Source organism: Otolemur garnettii, unplaced genomic scaffold, assembly GCF_000181295.1.
Source record: "Otolemur garnettii isolate 467f Iridium unplaced genomic scaffold, OtoGar3 scaffold00075, whole genome shotgun sequence".
Classification (NCBI taxonomy): Eukaryota; Metazoa; Chordata; class Mammalia; order Primates; family Galagidae; genus Otolemur; species Otolemur garnettii.
Genome location: NW_003852470.1, coordinates 9,609,625 through 9,628,819, shown reverse-complemented (window position 1 = coordinate 9,628,819; position 19,195 = coordinate 9,609,625). Strand labels below are relative to the sequence as shown.

The 19,195-nt window shown below is 44.0% G+C and overlaps 1 protein-coding gene across 1 annotated transcript; it reads right to left on the bottom strand.

Moving 5' to 3' along the window:
* Nucleotides 1–2,384: 2,384 nt before the first annotated feature.
* On the bottom strand, nucleotides 2,385–4,073 carry CUNH10orf120 (chromosome unknown C10orf120 homolog). The gene is made up of 3 exons (XM_003794117.2): nucleotides 3,871–4,073; nucleotides 3,590–3,665; nucleotides 2,385–3,074 (listed from the first exon to the last, which is right to left on the bottom strand). Exons 1-3 carry the CDS (start codon nucleotides 4,071–4,073, stop codon nucleotides 2,385–2,387), a joined length of 969 nt encoding a protein of 322 aa, XP_003794165.2.
* Nucleotides 4,074–19,195: the final 15,122 nt, after the last annotated feature.

Genomic DNA, 19,195 nt, shown 5'->3' with positions numbered 1-19,195 from the left:
CTTATCCCAATCAATGTTTAGGGTCCACAGAAATAGTGTTTAGTTTTTTCTAACTGGCTTGAGTTTTCAGACAATGCTTTGATATTCATAATTTTATACATATGTAGAAAGTTACATCAGCACTGGAAATATTTCTCTTCCCCCTAGATTTTTTACTCTGCCTCAGTTAAAAAGTTCATCCATCTCTTGGGCTTACAGTGATTCTTTAATCAAAATCCACTGATGATTTTGGAATAACTCTACATTTTCTGGAATCATGGTCTCTGCATGGTAGCTACTAATAGTTGTACAGTACTTCAAGATGATTTCTCTTAACTTGCCACTATGGCCAAGAGAATTAATTACTCTAAGCCTACTGCTAAAGGCTGTCCTTTTGCTTGGAGGGGACCCGTGGTTTGAAAGAACTGATTGTGAAAAACTCACTGAGGGGAAGGAGCTAGAAAGGAAGCCGGCCTTGCCACAGGCAGCTGCAGGTCCCCAGGGCAAGTTTAGCGTCTGCTCAAGTCTGTGGGAGTCACTGAGGACAGAGTGTGAATGACTGAGAGACCTTGTGTACTTCAGATGCGGATAATAAATGAATGTATTGTGCTTCTCAAATGCTCAATGCGCTGGCTTAGATTTTTATCTTTTGGGGGGAAACATCCTCATTTGTTTTAAATGTCCAAAGATGTTGAACCTCATCTGCATGCCTAGCACTCAAGGTTTAACCCAAAGATACTTAAGGTGTTGGAAGGTCCATTTCCCTGTTCAGTCAGAGTCTGGCTATCCTCCACTCCCAAGGCATTGCAGTCTTTCCCTGACTATCTCAGGATCAATAAAATGGCTTGGTCATTATGGGCCAGTACACAATTTGAAACGGTTACCTGGCCATGGACAGTGGCCAGCTGTCTTCAGTCTTGTTTACTGGAAGGGAAAAACGCGAGGAGCTTTAGGCTGAATATCCAGGTTGTTTATGGACTGTGTTGTGCTTCTGATTTGCCAGAGCAGGAGCTAGCCATGAAATTCTGATAGAGCGGCTATGAGTTGGCAGGGGATTGTGAGTGTGGCTGCCTGCACGTATGAGGACCATTGGTGAGAAGCTGAGAGTGTCGCATGAAGTGCATGAGGCATTGCATGTGTTTGTGCATGTGTGTGTGTATGTGTGTGTGTGTGTGTGTGTAGAGGAGGCAGTGCACAGGGGAGAGGTCAGCCAACTTCTAGCTCTAAGTTCTTCCCTTCCATGAGAATTCATTCTCATATTTTGTAGCAGACCTGGAGGGCCAGCCCTTCTCTGGGTCATCTTCCTTGTTGACCACTAAGCCTCTGTAGGAAACAAGAGCACAAGTTGTGATAGGGTCTCACGGCCCTGCTGTCATCTAGATCTGTCACCTTCGGGCACAGACAGGACCTCTTCCCCTCCTCACACACCTTCAGCACTTCCTCCTAACATGTCCAAAGGAGCCGTTCATGCAACAGCTGTGCCTTCCCTGTGGCTGCACCTGACCTGATGGGAAGGATGTGGCAAAGAGATAAGGCTGGGATGTGCTGGTTCTGCCTTCCTCCCCAGGCAGGAAGTGGGGAGCATGGCACAGACTTCTAACTCTTAGGCTTGGGCAGCCTTCTCTTTGAATAGTGTTCTTTTCCCAATCTGGTCCCAGGTCCAGGGGGATCTGTGGCAGATCCATTGCAGTAAGGGTTCCAACTGTACCTGCCTCCTTGCATTTATGCCCTCTGTTATATGGCTTTCCATCAAGAGATGAAGTTTATTTGCCCACCCTTGCATCTGGGATGGGTCCCACATCTTACTTTGGCTGATAGAAGGTGGCAAGAGGGACGATATGCCAGTTCTGAGCCTTGATCTTAAGATTAAGATGCCTCGCTCACTCTCTTGACTCTCGAATGGCCCTGTGAACAAGGCTGGGCTAGCCTATTGGAATAAGGAAAAATGTGGCCCAGTCACCCTCCTTGGGCTCCGCTGAGAGTTTCCAGCCCCCAGAAGAAGACCTGCCTAACTGGGCCTAGCCTAAATTAGTGACCCACAGAATTATAAGCTAAATTAATGATTATTATTTTAAGCCACTGCATTTTGGTATGATTTGTCTCACAGACATAGATAACTTGTATAGCCCCAGTGGAAGGAGGTGAAAAGGAAGGCTTGAGCCATGTCGAGGATGGAAGCAATAGCCAAAAGTTGCCTCAGCAGCCAGATCCTACCTTGAAGAGCTTCTGGAGATTAGGCAGGGAAAGCCAAGGTCCCAGAAGAAGACGGGGTGAGAAGGAACATGGGGCACAGCTGGCAGGAGGGCGAAGGACCCCTGGTTACCCCCAGGAATAAATACAACTGTAATAATGGTAAGGAGCTGCTTTCTGCATGTGCTCTTTCCGATACTCCCTTTTTCTAGACTTTAGGCATTGGCTGCATCACTGCAGTGGGCTGTCCGGGATATAAAATCCTGATTCATTAGCATTAAGTCTCCAGGGAATTCAGCTAAGCGCAAAAGACTTCGGTTTGTTAGGCCTGTGATGGACCGTTCCCGCTTCTTTTTGGAGATAAATGGTTTGCAATCTTTTGCATAATATGCCAAGAACTTTTTTGGTTCTTCTGACTTGAAAACTACATTCATTTTTATTTCTCGTCCTTCTGTGGTTTTGCCCTCTACATCCTCTTTCTCCTCTTGATTAGCATTACTGTAATAATTGAGGTCATAATTGTCCCCTTGCCTAGTCTTGTCTTTTGCCATTGGGCTCAGGGCCCCTCCAGATGGAGATAAGGACCGTCTTAATCTTTCGATGTTGGGTAACAGCCATTCGTTTCCCGGGGCTCGGGCAGTGCGCATGCGCTCTACGTGCTTGAGGATGTTCGTCTTCTCTCGCTGTGGCATTTTAAACTCCTCTCGGGGCAGAATCACCTTCGCTGTCCATATTTTTTCTTGGGTTCCGCAAGGAGTACACACAGAGGAATATTGGTTTTTATATTCCATTGCCCGTTTATAGTCTGGAGACAGCAACTGCAGTTTCCTGAGCATTTTCCGTTCCTCCTCTTGTCTGTAAGCCAAAAGCCTTCTTGCTGCTGTGGTGTGAACGCCACCTAGACGCTGGAAATGGGAAGAGGATGGTTAGAATCTCAGTGGCACAGGGATAGGTGGCACCCATGGAAAGAATGGGCTAGTGGCTGATCCTATCACCACTGCGGAGAGTGTTCCAGCCCCATGTGATGGGAAAGAGGGTGGACCTTTGAAGTCAAACAAGCATAAGTTCAAAACCTGGGTCTCCTCTTAGCTATTATGAATTCAGAAGAATGTTATTGGCATGAGAGGGTCTCTGTGAGGCCTCAACAAGACAACATCTGTGTAAAAGCAAGTGCAAGGTAGGGGCTTAAGGAATGACAGTCATCATCATTTGCTATCACTTATAGTTATATTCCTAATTGGGATTTAAAGGAAAGGGTATTCTGCTGTATAAGTGTAAAAGCTGCTAGCAGATGCAGCCAACCTGAGTCCACTGTTTGGGTGACTTCTCTATTGCTAGTGGTTTTGTACCTTTGCGTCTCCCTAACTAGACTGACTGGCTTACGTGGAGTGTCTCTGTGTGCAAACGTCAGGGCACTTACTAGGATCTCCTTTTCCAAGGGAGAGTATTTCCCGAGGGCAATGCGAGGGTCTGATGTGCAGAGTTTGGTCCATATCCTGGAAAGCAGAGAGGCAGGGATATTAGAACTCTGGAAACAGTCTTTCTAGTTTTTCCTCCTTAGATGGAAAACCTCACAATGGGAGAATCTACATTATCCAGGCTGAGACTACCAGAGATAGGGGTTTCTGCAGCCCCCAGGCAGGCTCCTCGATTTGGCCTCCTGATTTGAATGGACTGGACCAAAGTTCAGGTCACACTCACCCCAATGGGAATACAGAAGATAGATCCTCTTTGCAATACAGGGAGTCTTCACCATGAAAGGAAGAGCTGGTGTTAAATATTCCAACTGTTTTTTCATTCTTCTTATTTGACTTCCCCTCTACCGTCTTCCTTTCTTGGGACCTTGGACTTCTAGCCCTTTGCTTTCCAATCTTCTGATAGACATTTTCCCATTCTCTGATCATACTCTGGCAATAGGCTTGCAGCTGGGATGGGAGGTGTTCATGCCTGGAGTTTGTTTCTAAGACAATTTAATGGGAACCCAAGGGACAGTCACAGACATTTTTCGCATCATAACTAGCCTACTTGGGGGCTATTGTGAGGTCTGAGTTTAAGGCATTAAATGATTCCCTGGGGTGAAATGGACACACTACGACACTCCCAGCATTGGAGTTTGGAGGGAGAGAATGGGCAGAAAGTGAGTCTGGGAGGAAAGCTGACCATGTTACTGCTCCTGGAAAGCTCTGCAGGACCACTCTGTTCTCATAAGATGAAGCCTCAGGAAGCTGAAGTCTGTCTCTCAGGTGTTTGCCTTCCTCCTGTCCCTTACAGCCCCTCAAGCTGATCAGTGCCACTCTATCCAGGTTCTCAGAACAAGCATCTACTGTTCACAGTCCCACTGTATCTGGAATATCTATCCGGCCCTTGATCACTTGCTTGTCTCCCAGGGCCCAGCTCAATGGCTGCTTCCTCTGAAGTCCTCCTTGAAGAACAAGTCACCCCTTTGTCCATGTTCTCATAGCACCTCCCGTGTCATGCTATAGTGCCACGTCACATGGTGCCTTAATTGCTCAACAAGTCTATCTCTCCTTCCATCGAAAGCAGGTGCCAACAGCATCTTATTCTTCTTTGCAGTGTAGTTCTGTAGCATGGGGCCTAGTGTAGCAGACACTCAGTCTGCTGACTCAATAAACAGTCATTGTCCTGGGTCTCTGGCTAAAGGTGAGGTCAAGAGCAGTGCTGGTGGGCATGGATGTTGTCACACTTCTATAGAAGGTAAGTTTGCAGTATATATCAAAAAGTGCAATTGCATTCTTTGACCCAATTATGTGTACAAATTAAAATATGGGTATGTACAAGGTTAGTCATGCAACTTTGTTTGGGGTGACAGCCCTAAGGGTAAACTCAAGTGTCCATTGATAGGGGATTGGTCAGAGAATTATGGTTACCCATATGATAGAATACTATAGAGGAGTATAGGGCTGTAGGATAAGGAAGGAAGGTCTTTGTTTATATGAAAATATCTCCAAGAAATATAGTTAAATGCAAATAGCCAGTTCCAAAAATACACAAATTATAGACTACCTATCCTCTTTGGGGTAAAAAAAGTAAGCATGTATATTTATATTTGCACAAAGAAATCCTGGGACAATATACAAAAGACTAATAAAAATACTACATAATTGACAGATGAGGAAGTGGTGGAGATGAGCCTTTTCATTGTATATACAATAATATTATCTTGAATTTAGAACTATGTGTATGTATTATGTATTTAAAAAAGGTAAATTTAAAAAGTAAGCAGCTCATGGAAGCAGACTGCATATTGTCTCTGACAAGTACTGGTCCTAAAACTATCATTTGCTTCCACCAGGAATCCACAGCATCTCTCGACTTTCCCATTTGTTCCACACTCAGCTGTTAATTAAGGGTGATCTCATACAAACCACGCCACACCTAGGGCATTGTGTACTCAACATAGTTTGTGACACAGTCAGTGAATGAATGATGATGGAATATTATACCCATCTAACATTAGGCCTTTGAATTTTTCCAATAATATGACATAATAAATGCCAAGAAAGCAGTTAGATAAGAGTATGAGGTTGGACAATTAAGTTTGCGAACTCATCCTAGAAAAAGTGCTACATACCTCGTTGCTGAACATCACTATGGTCACCTTCGATGTACCCCTCTTGGGAAGCTATGCACTGACACCTGTGCCTTCAAAGCAATTCTGGAACTTTTTTTCTGGGATGGGCATCAGAACTGTCATCATACAAGGTCTGACAATTAAGCTAGTGAACTCATCCTAGAAAACCTACCTCATTGCTGACCATCACTAGGTTCACCTTTGAAGTACTCTCCTGGGCCATATAGTGACCCTAGTGATAGTCCCCAATGAGGTAGCTGCCACTTTTTTCTAGAATGAATTCTTGAACTTGATTGTCTAACCTCATATAATCTGGATAGCATAAATATACAAATAGGCAAGAGAATAAAAAGACTAGAAGGGAATAAACAGAGACACCGAGCATACTTCTGGCTGTTGGTTTATGTGGCTATTCCAGCGCAGGTGGAGCACCAGTGGCCTGGTCAACTCCAGATATTTAGATGGAGAAGCTGTGGCCCAGTCACAATAGGCACAGGCAGGAAAAGTGCCTTAGTCAGGAACCAGCATCAGCAGAGAGGAGGATGAGACAGGGCACGCCTGGGAGAGGTGCTATGGATCTCAATGCTGTTGGAAAATCAATTTTTCTTACACTCAGTTACACAAACTTCCTTCTCCCCTCTTCTCACATCTCCATCTCCAGTCTTTTTGCTTTTTTTTTTTTTTTAAAGATATTTCCCTTCAATTATTTTTACATTAGTTTTTATTCTTGACTTTCACCTAGTTTTGTCCTTACTTTTGTTCACCATCGTTAACCTCATCTCCTGGTGAGTTTTCAAAGTCCCCTCTTTAGTCGCCTTTCATTTCAATCTTTTACTTTCAAAGCTTATTTCTTTGGCTTGTGGCCTTTATCACTTACATATATTTCATCTGTTCTTAATATTTTTAAACACTCTCATCTATCGTACTAGTCAGAGTTCTCCAGAGAAAAGTAAACAATAGGATGTGTATGTGTGTGTAGAGAAAGACAATTATTTATTTTAGGGAATTGGCTCACACAATTTTGGAAGCTGGCAAGTCCGAAATCTGTAGGGTAGCCGGGAGATTGGATGTCGCAATTCAAGTGCAAAGGCCATCTGAGAGAGGAATTTCACTTTGCTCAGGGATGGGGTCAATCTTTTGTGCTCCTCTAGGCTTCAACTGATTGGATGAGACCCATCCACATTAGGAAAGCAATCTGCTTTACTTTAAATCCACCAATTTAAATGTTAATCTCATCCCAGAACACCCTCACATTCATAATAATAGATCAGACCAAATACCCCCACTGAGTTGACATGTAAAACTAACTATCAAGCCTATTTATATTTATTAGGTTTTTAACGATTACCTTGCATGTTCTTATAGTTTTTTAACATCAGGCTTTTAGTATCTATACATAACTTGACCCATTTTTAAACTTTGTCTTAACAGAATCGTATAATATGTATTCTTTTCCATCTGTTTCCTTCCCCCTTAAGAAAACATGTTTTTACCACTCTCTTGATATGTTTAGTTTTAATGCATTCCTTTTCATTGTTGTTTGGCATGATTACGTTACGGCCTATAAAGGTCTCTTCTGCTGCTTACGTTTGGGTTGTTTCTGATTTGGGAGTTCTCATACATGCCTCCCTGTGGTAAGGTGCATGCTTTTCTGTTAGGTGTGTACGTGGGGATGGACCTGCTGGGTCATAGAGTATGTGCGGCTTCAATTACTAGAAAATTCTCACCTCTATTTGAAAGCATGTCTACCAACTCACAGTCCCTCCAGTAGCATCTGAGAATTCCTGTGGATACTCATCTTGCCGATAAGGGTGCATATGTCACGATACTTCATGTGGCTTTGATTTGCATTTTTCTGGTTATGAATGAGATCGAACACTTTTTCCACTGGACATTGAGATTACCCTTTGTGAAATGTCTATTCAAGTCTTTTGTTATTTTTTCTAGTTTTTGTTTTCTTCTTGATATGTAGGACTTCTCTTATATTCTTGACATGAGCCCTTTGTCAAACCCTCTCACCTGTTTCTGTAAATATGTTGCCAACATCTTCTCCTACCCAGTGACTCCCCTTTCTGCTTTTTAAAGGCATCTTTAGTGAAAGGAAGTTTTTATTTTTTTTCCAACTGCACTCTACTTTGTCAACCTTCTATTGACGATTAGTGCTTTCCGTGTCTTGTTTGAGAAATCATTTCCTAGCCCAAGTAGAAATGATACTCTCCCATATTTCATATTTTTATATGATAAGGATGGTCTCCTATATTACTCTCTAAAATGTTTTCTTTTGAACTTTCTTAACTTCCTGCCCACACTTATTAACTTTATTTTTCCACTTCTTTTTCCGTATATTTTTTGACTTACTTTTATAATGGCTATCAACAAGTATGTGTGTGCACAAGCAAGTAACACCCAAAAAGTTGGGGACTCCCCTCCTGTGCTCAGCTGTCCCTGCAGCCAAGCCTTAGGCTCTGTCGCCCTCTGGAGGATCTTGCAGCCCATTAAATGATAGTTCTCCCAGGACAGATCTGCCACCTCCCCCTCTCCAAAGCTAAGTGTCTATGTAGACAGCTCCCAGCCCTTGTTTGTGGGAATGGTGCACTTTCCTGACATTACATGATATCCAAGCCTTATATGAGGAGCTATGCACGTTAAAATCATAGTCCCCAATACAAATCCATGGGCTCTGGGCAGGGCCTGTGCGTCTCTAATGTTAACGGGCATAGAGCTCTCCTAGAGATCTTACAGCAAGGCAGAGTCTGATTTGTAGGTCTGGGGTAGGACCTAAAAAGTTGCACTTCTAACAAATTCCTGGGAGAATTCAAAGCTGTTGGTCCAAAAGAAACAAAATTGTGACTCTATGTGAGGCCACTGGATTAAAAGATACCACTCAAGATATGTCCTCACACTTCCACCAGTAGCAGCACCCCAGAAATGCAGACTCCCAAACCCTGCCTCAGAACTACTGAGCCACAATCCACATTTCAATTAGTTCCCCAGGATGAAATGCACAGCATGGAAAAGTATAAAGGCTGCTGGCCTGGGCAACACCCATGGCCACTGTCTGTGAGGAAGCAGGTGACACCTGCGGCCAGGACTACACCTGCACCATCCTGCCTCTGCCTTTTTCACATCAGGCTTTGGGATCTGTACATAAGTGGTTCCCAGCCTGAGCCTCTTCCCTTCTGGGCAATGAAAGGGTCTGTATTGTTTTCCTTCCTCGATCTCCTTCCTTTTGGCACAGGGGTTAAGGAGACACTGGTGCAGGCAGGGCTGTGTTGTAAATAGTTTCCTAGGAACAGGGTCAGCCATGCCCCTTTGGGGAGCCTTTTTTGAGAGGGAGAAGCCAGGATTAGAGGAAGCTAGCTCACATTTAGACCTCAGGGAGAGGTTTCAGTCACATGGAGGTGTCAGATTCTGATTCTTTCTCTGTCTCTCTGAGGGAAACAGGTTATATCACCTGGAGCAGTCAAAGTCCTGGAATGGTGATTTAATCGAACTTCAGAATCTAGTCCATAAATATGATCTTCCCGCCTGCATGTGTTTTTCATTTCCCCACCAGAATTTCTGCTGGCCCCTTTGCAGGTCCTACTAAGCACTCTCCCTCCGAGACAGAGTCTGTCCCACTGGAGGGCACGCTGGTCCCAGCAGACACCAGAGCTCAGGACCTAGGATCTTGTCTATCACTTCCCTAACTAAACAGAGGCTGTTGTCCGACACTTCATTCTCTTTCTGAAAGGACGCCTTGGGAATCCCCTTTGGTTGCCTGCACTGCTATTAAGGTGCACCATGGGGCATGAGAAATTCTTTCCTGAAGTCAGGGAAAGCTGGGGCTCCTGGATTTGGAGAGGAAGGTGATGGGCATTGATCCTCACAGTAAAGCCAAGGAATGCCTGAATTTCCCTAATGGCTGATGTCACTGGGCATCTCTCCACGAGTTTGCCTTTCAGGGTCAGATTATTAATCTAAATGGGCATGTCTTTTAAAGAGGCATGATTTGAAACAGAATCATGGTGCTGAAGGATAGCACTTGCTGAAAATCTGGGAAAATATTGAAGCTTCATGCCTGAGGTAATTCGTCTACAGCACACAGCACAGTCAGGAGCTCCACAGCACAGTCTGTAATTCGTCTGAGGTAATTCGCCTGAGGTAATTCGTCTACAGCACACAGCACGTCTAAAGCTCCACAGCACAGTCAGGAGCTTTCTGCCCCTACTGCTTTGGGATGGGTTGAAGGGGACATGAGGGAACCTTCTGGTTCCAAGAAAGTTCTGGTTTCATATCTTGATTAGGGCATTTGTGACATGGGCATAGACAGCAGCTAAAACTCACCAATTATAAGTCCTCTGGGAGGCTGAGGCAGGTAGATTGCCTGAGCTCACGGTTTCCAGAGCAGCCTGAGCCTGAGCAAGAGCAAGACCTCATCTCTAAAAATAGCCAGGCATTATAGTGGGTGCCTGTAGTCCCAGCTACTTGAGAGGCTGAGACAAGAGAATGGCTTAAGCCCAAGAGTTTGAGGTTGCTGTGAGCTATGACACTGCATCACTCTACCAACGCCGACAAACTGAGATTTTATCTAAAAAAAAAAAAAACCTTATATACATAAGATACGAGCATTGAAATATATGTAAATTTTATGCCAGTTTTTAAAATAGGGTCAGAAAGAAATCTGCTTTATAACAACACTTTGGTATGAGAGAACTTAAGCTTAAGTCAAGAAATGCAAAGGCTCCGTGAGGATGAACCATGCCATCGAGTGCCATCGAGCGCTAACGGGGCGGTGGGCTGAAGGACTACAAAAAGCAAAACATCAAGGACAAAGTCACCTCTGGGCAGAGGACATCCCCAGCCACTCTTTGTGATGAGGCCACTTCCTCAGCCATCCTTCATCCAGCCGGTTCCTTTCCTCCCAGCACTTCCAGCCACGGTCCCCAAAGCCAGAGGAGTGAGACTCGCTGGGGAGCACCCCGAGAGGTGCCGGCACAGTGGGTCTGTGTGGGACTGGGTGTCAGGACATGAGATTGCTCCCAGGTGGTTCTGCCAGTGAGACTGGCGGCACCCAGAGGCGGGGAACTTCACTGTCTTCTTCATTTTGTTTTCCCTGCCCCCACATGGTCCCAGTACATAACCAATACTTAATCAATATTTGTGGAATGAAAAGGAAAAACTTAGCTAAGGCAGCACAACAAAGTAGCCAGGAGCTCCAGACTGTGGGGGGCAAGATTCATTTTTTGCTGGCCAGGGGGTGTCATGAGGGGATCAGGCCAACCTGACAAGGAGAGGCTCCAGCTCCTGCCAGCGTGCGTCAGCAGGCTTGGTATCTGCTCTGGTTGGCTGGATGAATCGCCTAGGTGTGAGGTCACAGCATGAGGGACAGACAAGACCAGTCCTGGGGAAGGAAAAGGAGACAGGCTTTACTCTGACAGAAGCGGGAACACCACTCTCTGGGTCTTACTCTCCTGTGTCTAGATCTCAAAAGGTCCAGCCATCCTTGCAAGTGGCCCCGGTGGTGAGGGAAAGTTGGCGCCTGCCTCATGGAGCAGGCTGGGAACCAGATTGGGAGGGCAGACGCTGTTCCAGTCTGGCCTTGGCCATAGGTACATCTGGGTGGAGGAGTGAGGAAAGGGATGGAGAGTGGACAGCGCTTCTGAGGAGGCCAGGACCTTGGGATCATCAGCAGGAGTTAGCAAACACCTCTAAGGGGAAGGTGTGCCCCAGGGGAGAGGATTTGGGCGGGCTCTGTGGGGCCCAAGATGGCTGGTGATTCCACCATCTCCTCCCAGGAACCTGAGTGAACAGATTGCTCTGTAGAGGAAGTGGCACCTGCTCAAATTCACTGAGTGGCTCTGACTCACTGGGGAGGGGGTCAGGTGAGGAGAGAGGGGTGAGCATTCCAGACAGAGGAAATCGCAAAGGTGTAGAGCCAGGGAGCCTTGTGAGTTTGGGGATCTGAGAGCAGCTCACAGGGGGAGAGGGAGCATGCAGACTGAGCAGGGGAAGGGGCCAGAACAAGAGGCTGAGATTAGAAAAGCCTGTTAGGCCAGAGCTGATTAGGAGAGCTGGGGCCTTTTTCTGTTGGAGAGTGAGACCCGCATAGCTATATAAAGTAAGGAGTCAGCATGCACAACTTTTTAATTTTTCACAAACAACTTGATTGATGTATGCTTTACATATACCATAAAATTCACTTTTTTAAAGTCTGCAATTCAGTGATTTTTTTTTAGTAAATTTACCAAGTTGTACAACTGCCTTTACAATTCAGTTAGAAGCATTTTTGTGACCCCCGCAAAGACCCCTCCTGCCCTTTTACAGCTCATCCCCAGGGTCTTCTGCCTCTCGATTTGCCTTTAAATTTTTAAATTTTAAAACAATCGCTTTCTAGCTTTAAATTACCATTTCTTCCTTGGCTTTTGGCTGCAGAGTGAGCTGGATGCTCTGTGCTCTGTCACTGTGGGAAGCACCTATGGTCCATGCCTATGAAACCTACCCACTTCCCATGAAGCTGGAAGTGCCTGAGCTGGGAGCTGGGATAATGGCCCAGAGCACAGGCCTTACCACTTCCCTGGAGAGAGGGCTGGAGCTCCTATATCTTTCCATATACCAACTTGGAAATGACTTAGCAGTTCTGAGACTCCCCCAGGTTACAAAGGAAGGGTGTTAACTGTGGTTTCTCTTATCTTTAAATAACCACTTCCTGTATTAGCCTGGCGTGAAGATGGCGCCAGGCAAACCAACCGTGATCTGCTGGTTCCACCACAGCCAGACAAGGCAGGAGACAGGGGGATGGGCAGCCTCCCTGTGTCTGGAATGCTCCTTCCCGCCTGTCAGGACACAGTAAAATGACATCTAGATGTAAATAAATAGGATAGAAGAATCTCTCTGGGGCCACACCAGGGCAAGATTAGAGGATGTGGTGTTAATCTTCCTCCCATGATGGGCAAGGATGGGGACCCCTCAGGAAGGGTGGGGTGAGCAGGGTCCAGGCTTCACTCTTGTCTTATTGTGTCCAAGTGACCATCCAGTTCAGCTCTGTGCCCTCTCTGGGTATCTACATATGGGAGAAAAGGAATTGGCCATTGTTGGGAGGTACGTTCCCTATATGGATGGCTTAGCAGGTGACTTGTTCTAACTGTGGAGGGCTAGAGAGAGAGGGCTAAAGAGGAATCACTCAGGTGGTGTGGTTTGGTAGAAACTCCCAGAGTAACAGGGAGCCACCAAATAAAAAGGCAAAGACCCAGAGCATTCAGAGTTGGGATGTAGTAAGGGGAAGAGACTGGCATTCAACTGGTATGTGCACAAACTTTTTACCTTTTATTCTTATCCACGTGAGAATCCTACGGGATGTATTAACTAGTAATGTTTGTTTTGCATGTTTTACAAGTATTTACATTACTGGCAAAATCTGCCAGTGTAGCAGCATTATATGGAAATTAAAATTGGATATTTCAGTCTATTTAAAAGCAGTTCTCTGTAAAAGAGAACCTTTAAAATTTTGAATCATTCTCCACCTTCATTTAAATAATTATGACTTTGGAAACAATGTATGTACATATTAAATATTATAGTCAAGGTTGTAGTTTTTTCTTATTCTGGGGCTCCATAGTCTGTCTTTTCTCCTTCTCTTTTCACTTTCACATTCCAAGACAAATTAAGTTTGGATCAGTCCTTTGGAGTTGAGTATAGTTAGTTCCTGGGGGAGGGGAAAACAGAGGAGGGGGGTGATTGGTAAGTTCTCCTAATGCACATGATGTAATAGTACACAGCACACCCCCTGGGTGAAGTACTCAACTACAACTTGAACTTTACCTTAGAGAGTAAACTATGTAACCTAAATATTTGTACCCTCCTATCAATCTGAAATTTAAAATATATATATATAAATTAAAATATATAAATAGTTCCTATAAAGATTTGTCTGCGGATGGCCATCTCCATAGGTTTGTTAAACATACCTCAGCATTAACTTTCATTATTAACTTTCTTGCCTTTCCTCAGAAATCATTTAGGTCTGTGTCCTCTTTCTGAAATTCATTATGTACAAATGAGGGGGAGGAGGAGGAATAGAAGTTAGAAAACGTTAACTGAAAAATAACTATACTATAAATTACAGACCATGGCTTTAAGATCACTTAAGCCTAGGCAACTAGAAAGATGATGAAGCATGAAAAGATAAATAAAATAAAATAATCTACTTTAGATATCAAAGCTACTAAAACATTACCAGGACATCCCTCTCCATAAAGAAGTTTATATTGATGGCTGATGATTTGCAAGTTTCTTCAGGAACCTGACGTGGCAGTTATTAGGAGAAAATATTCAACTATTTTAAAAGATAAGAAAACAGAAAAGAATGCTTTTCTTAAACCAAGAACTATACACAGGTGGTGTTCTATAAGTTTTCACAACTTATACAAATGCTTTTGTTTTATAAAGTTTAGCAAATTCCTTCCAGATAGTGCAAAGTTCAGTTATAGTTATAAGGACGTTGGTTTGAGGCAAATTAAAGCAATGTAAGATTGTTTTAAGGGCAAGGGAAAAATAAACAGTGACTTTACCTGACTGTCAATATTTAGCTAGACTTGAAGTATTTAATGGTTTTGTCCAGGTTCTCGAGTACAGCTACTGCAACCAAAGTCATGAACGTTTTGCCACTGAGAAAGATGAAGGCTGTTCATCCTGCAGTTTTAATTACTCTGACTCTGCAAATACTTTAGGAAAAGTTTCTACAACTCCAAAAAGTCTTTTTAATGCTTAATTTTTTAATAATAAACTTAAAACGCCAATATTGCAAAGTGGTATGGAAGCTGTCTACCAAATTCAAGTGGAGAAAAAGAAGACAGAAATCAGATAGAGGCTGAATTAAGGAAAACTGCCTCAGAAACACTTGTGGTACACTCCCCCTATTCTGCCAAGACCTGATTCACCATGCTTCAGAATAAATCATTCTTCTAATTCTTAAGAACAGTACCTGGCTGGGCACAGTGGCTCATGCCCATAATCCTAGCACTCTGGAAGGCTGAGGCAGGAGGATCGATTGAGCTCAGGTGTTCAAGACCAACCTAAGCAAGAGTGAGACTCTATCTCTACTAAAAATAGAAAAACTAGCCAGACATCATGGCGGGCATATGTAGTAGCAGCTACTTAGCCAGACTGAGGCAGGAAGATCTCTTGAACCCAGGAGTTTGAGGTTGCTGTGAGCAAGGTTGACACCTTGGCACCTTAGCCTCGGGCAACAAAGTAAGACTCTGCCTCAGGAAAAAAAAAAAAGAGAGAGAGTGATTCCTATTTTTCCCTTCTATCTAATTGAGATATTGTACTCCAGAAAGCAAGAATAAAAAAGTATCTGTTTTACAGAACATACACAAAGACACTAGGTAGTTTTGAAATATAAAGGCAGTTAACATTAAGTACAAATAAGAAAAACAAATCATTTTAGTCTTCTACCTAGGGACTTTGCACCCCATATTGCTGATGTGGTCATGTGACCCAGACCCTCCAAACCAGTCAGCTCAGAGCCCTGGGTCACACCAAGGGTAATCTCTCACCAGATGAGACAGTGGAGGGAGAAGGAAGAGAAAGAGGCTTGTTCATTTTGAGAAGGGGTTTGTCCTGGGTTCGAGTCCCAGCTGTGTTGCTCCCTATCTTTGGGAGCTCAGACAGGACTGAAAAAGGAGGTGGCCAAGACATAGCAAGAAAGATTGATCAGAATCAAACTACTAGGAAAGAGACCCTCAAAAGATAAAAGTCCCCAATCTCTCCCCATCCCGCAATGCAAGGAGGAGGGACTGTGAATTACAAGGGTGATGTTCCACTTATGGCATCTCTGCCTTCTGGAGGCCCCATTTGTGAATTTGCAAAAGATGTGAGATGTGGAAGAAGACTGGAGAGGGAAACCCATAGGGGCTGCCACTACCCAGGTAACCTGTATGAAGGGCCAGACAGTTCCTGGTGACAGCTGACCCTGCACTGGAGCCAGTGTTGCCCCTCCTGTAGGACACCCCTGCCAGGCAGAGGTCCCTGGGAGTCCTCCTGCTCATTCTCTCTGAGGAGGTCTGGTTTGCAGAGTTAGTCAGACAAAGAGCCAGTGTCCTGGGGAAAGTTTCAATGATTTGCCCAAGGTCACAACTACTTAAAATTAAAAAAAGCAAAACAAAACAAAACAAAAATCCCACCAATCTCAACATAATCTGAGGTCAGATTCCCCAGGAAATGCTGTGGTGACTGAATGATGCAAATAAGTCTGATAAGGAGATTGAAATTAAATAAGAATCTGGGGAAATTCACACAAGAAAATACTGAGAGGAAAAGGGTTTAGCTGTTCCCACTGTCACCACCCTTAAATGACAGGTTTGGTCTGAAAAAAGGAACAACCTCAAATTTAATAATAATAACTAATATTCATTAAATATTTACTGCAAGCAGACACCAATCTCCTAGCTGTACATGCCATAACTCATTTAAATATACATCTATTTAAAACAACATTAATAGAAGTTATAAGAAGGTATCTGCTTCCAAAACCAGATTAACAGCCCTAGTTAGTGTTGCAACAAGCAAGGTGATATTAGCACAGCATGTGGTGTTTACTGGACTTAATGCTGTGCTCATGCTTATGTTGGGAGATCTGTGTCCAGGAAGGATCTGGGGCTCCAGACAGTTATTGGAGACACTCCGGGATTCATTACCCACCAGGAAGAAAGGCCTACAATCTTTCTACCATGATACCACTGTAGCAATCTGCACACTGGTTGAACACCAGCCCTGCTGGCGGGCATCAATCCTGACTCACCTTTCCTTTCTTAGAAAACATTGTCACATATCACCTTCTTGGGTGGAACCCATATGCTTCATAAACACAGGGCATACCACCTTATCTCTTCCTGCCTGGAAATGTGATGTGTCCTCTCTCTAGAAGCAGCCCTGCTTGTTTTCCCAGGACATGCAGATCCCTGTGTAAGACTCAGGTCTTTTCCGTAAATAGAGGTAGAGCTTAAAAGTTATTATGAAGGAAAGGGCTTCTCTCTGTATCATGAAAGGATGGTGCAAAGAGCCGGTCTCTCTCAGAACTTTTCCTTGTGCACCCCTCTCTCCTCTTGATCTCACCCAGAGGAAGAGTTGTGTTTTTTCAAAAAGGCCGAACCTAACTGAGCCTGTATAAAAATATCGTATGAGTTATGGTATACAAACATGAAACAATCTTATCCTTTTTTTAATTAAATCATAGCTGTGTACATTAATGCAATCATGGGATGGGATACAATGTGCTGCTTTTATACACAATTTGAAATATTTTCATCAAACTGGTTAACATAGCCTTCACAGCATTTCTTAGTTATTGTGTTTAGACATTTATATTCTACACCTAGTAAATTTCACATGTACCCTTGTAAGATGCACCATAGGTGTGGTCCCAACTATTAACCTCCCTCCACCCATCCTCCCCTTCCTCTACCCTTTCCCCTTCTTCTTGGGCAATAATTGGGTTATAGCTTTCATAAGAAAACTATAAATTGGAAACCATCTTATCTTAAAACCTGGTTGGCAAAGCATCTCCTAAAGATCCTGGAACTCATGTGGGCAAGAGGGAGGAGTTACAGTATTTCTTATTTGGTATCTAATCCCAAGGAGAGTATTTCTGGTGATCACTGAACTCTGTGCATGGAAACAGAGTCCTGAGCCCTAATGGTCAGCACTGATATGCCCCAAATGGCCAGCTGAGTACATGTAGGTTGGGCAACAATTTGCTCTTTTTTGTTCTAGCATTCATCAGTTCTTTAAATGGACACTCTATGGTTAATATCAGTGTTAGTTATGAACACCAGTGTTGATTAATGAATAATAGTGTTTAAAACAAAATGAGCAATCCAGGACGCCCGACAGTGGCTGCTGGGCTCACCACCATCCCGTTGTGCCTACATCCTCTCTATCACAGGTAAAGCTCTGGTTCTCATAGCTACAGCCACTTGGATCACTGTCACTCACTGTGGTCACCACAATGGAGGTGCCAGTCTCTACCCTCACCATCAGCTCGGCACCATGGCTCAGGTCAATGGCAGTCACCTCTATAGCAACTGCAGCCACTGGGCATCATCAGAGCCACCTCGGCAGTTGTCAGTGGGCAGTTGAGGTTTCAGGCATTCTTTCAATATGTCCAATGTGGGATAAAGAAGTGGAGCCATCTGACTGAGGAAGCCAACTAAAGCATGAAAAGAGCACAAAGGGGCTGTGAGAATGTGACATCAAGACATATGTGTCATTACCAAGGCACTTCGAAGCCTTGAGGTTCCTGGTGGTACTGCAGACACCAAACATGCCTGAGGGGGAGGGACATAGGGGTGGGATGATGAAAAGGGGTGAAGAGGTAGAACATGGCAATGGGGGAGCAGAGTTTGCCTGAAACTCTCCATATTGCCTTTGATGGCTTTCACTTTGTAATCAAGGATTTTCTGTTTTCAAGTATGCATGCTGACTTTTTCAACAAAGATAAAGATTTAGGCCAGGTGTGGTGGCTCACACCTGTAATCCTAGCGCTCCTGGAGGCCAAGAAGGGCAGATTGCTTGAAATCATGAGTTTGAGACCAGCCTGAGAGAGAGCGAGACCCCCCGTCTCTAAAAAAAGAAAAAAACATAGCCAGGCATTTGTGGCAGGCACCTATAGTCCCAGCTACTTGGGAGGCTGAGGCAAAAAGATCACTTGAGCCCAAGAGGTCGAGGTTGCTGTGAGCTATGACACCACTGGCATTCTACCCAGGGTGACAGAGTGAGACTCTGTCTTAAAAAAAGATAAAGATTTCAGCCTTGTCTATGGTGGTTGAGCATTCAGTTAATGCTATATGTAATAGGTTGACTTGTCCCCTGAAAAATTCATAAGTCTTAATCCTTAGCACCTCAGGAGGTTAATCTTATTTGAGATATTATCTTTATAAAGGTTATCAAGTCAAAATGATGTTACCAGGGTAGGTCCTAATCTGACTAGTGTCCTTATTTCTTAAAAGGTGTGGGGGAGAATTTGGAGACAGACATGCACACAGGAAGGATACCAAGTAAAGGTGAACGCAAATTGAGGTGATGCTTCCTTACCACATGCAGAAGTGAATACAGGAGATGAAGTAAAAAGAAACCATGTTGTTATTAAATCAGAAAGAAAAAAAAACAAGTGCAAGTGTTAAAGAGGGAACTGCTTGAAGAAATAAAAAAGAAGCCAAAACTTGAAGAAGAGAAAGTTGAAGGAAAATATGATCCAGAGCAATGATGTCAATGACTTTCCAGCATGGCTACACATTGGGTTCACCTAGGAACATAACTATGAAAGAGGCTTTAAACGCTCTTTTTAAAAATTTTATTTATGGGCAGTACCTGTGGCTCAAAGGAGTAGGGTGCCAGTCCCATATGCTGGAGGGGGCGGGTTCAAACCCAGCCCCAGCTAAAAACTGCATATAT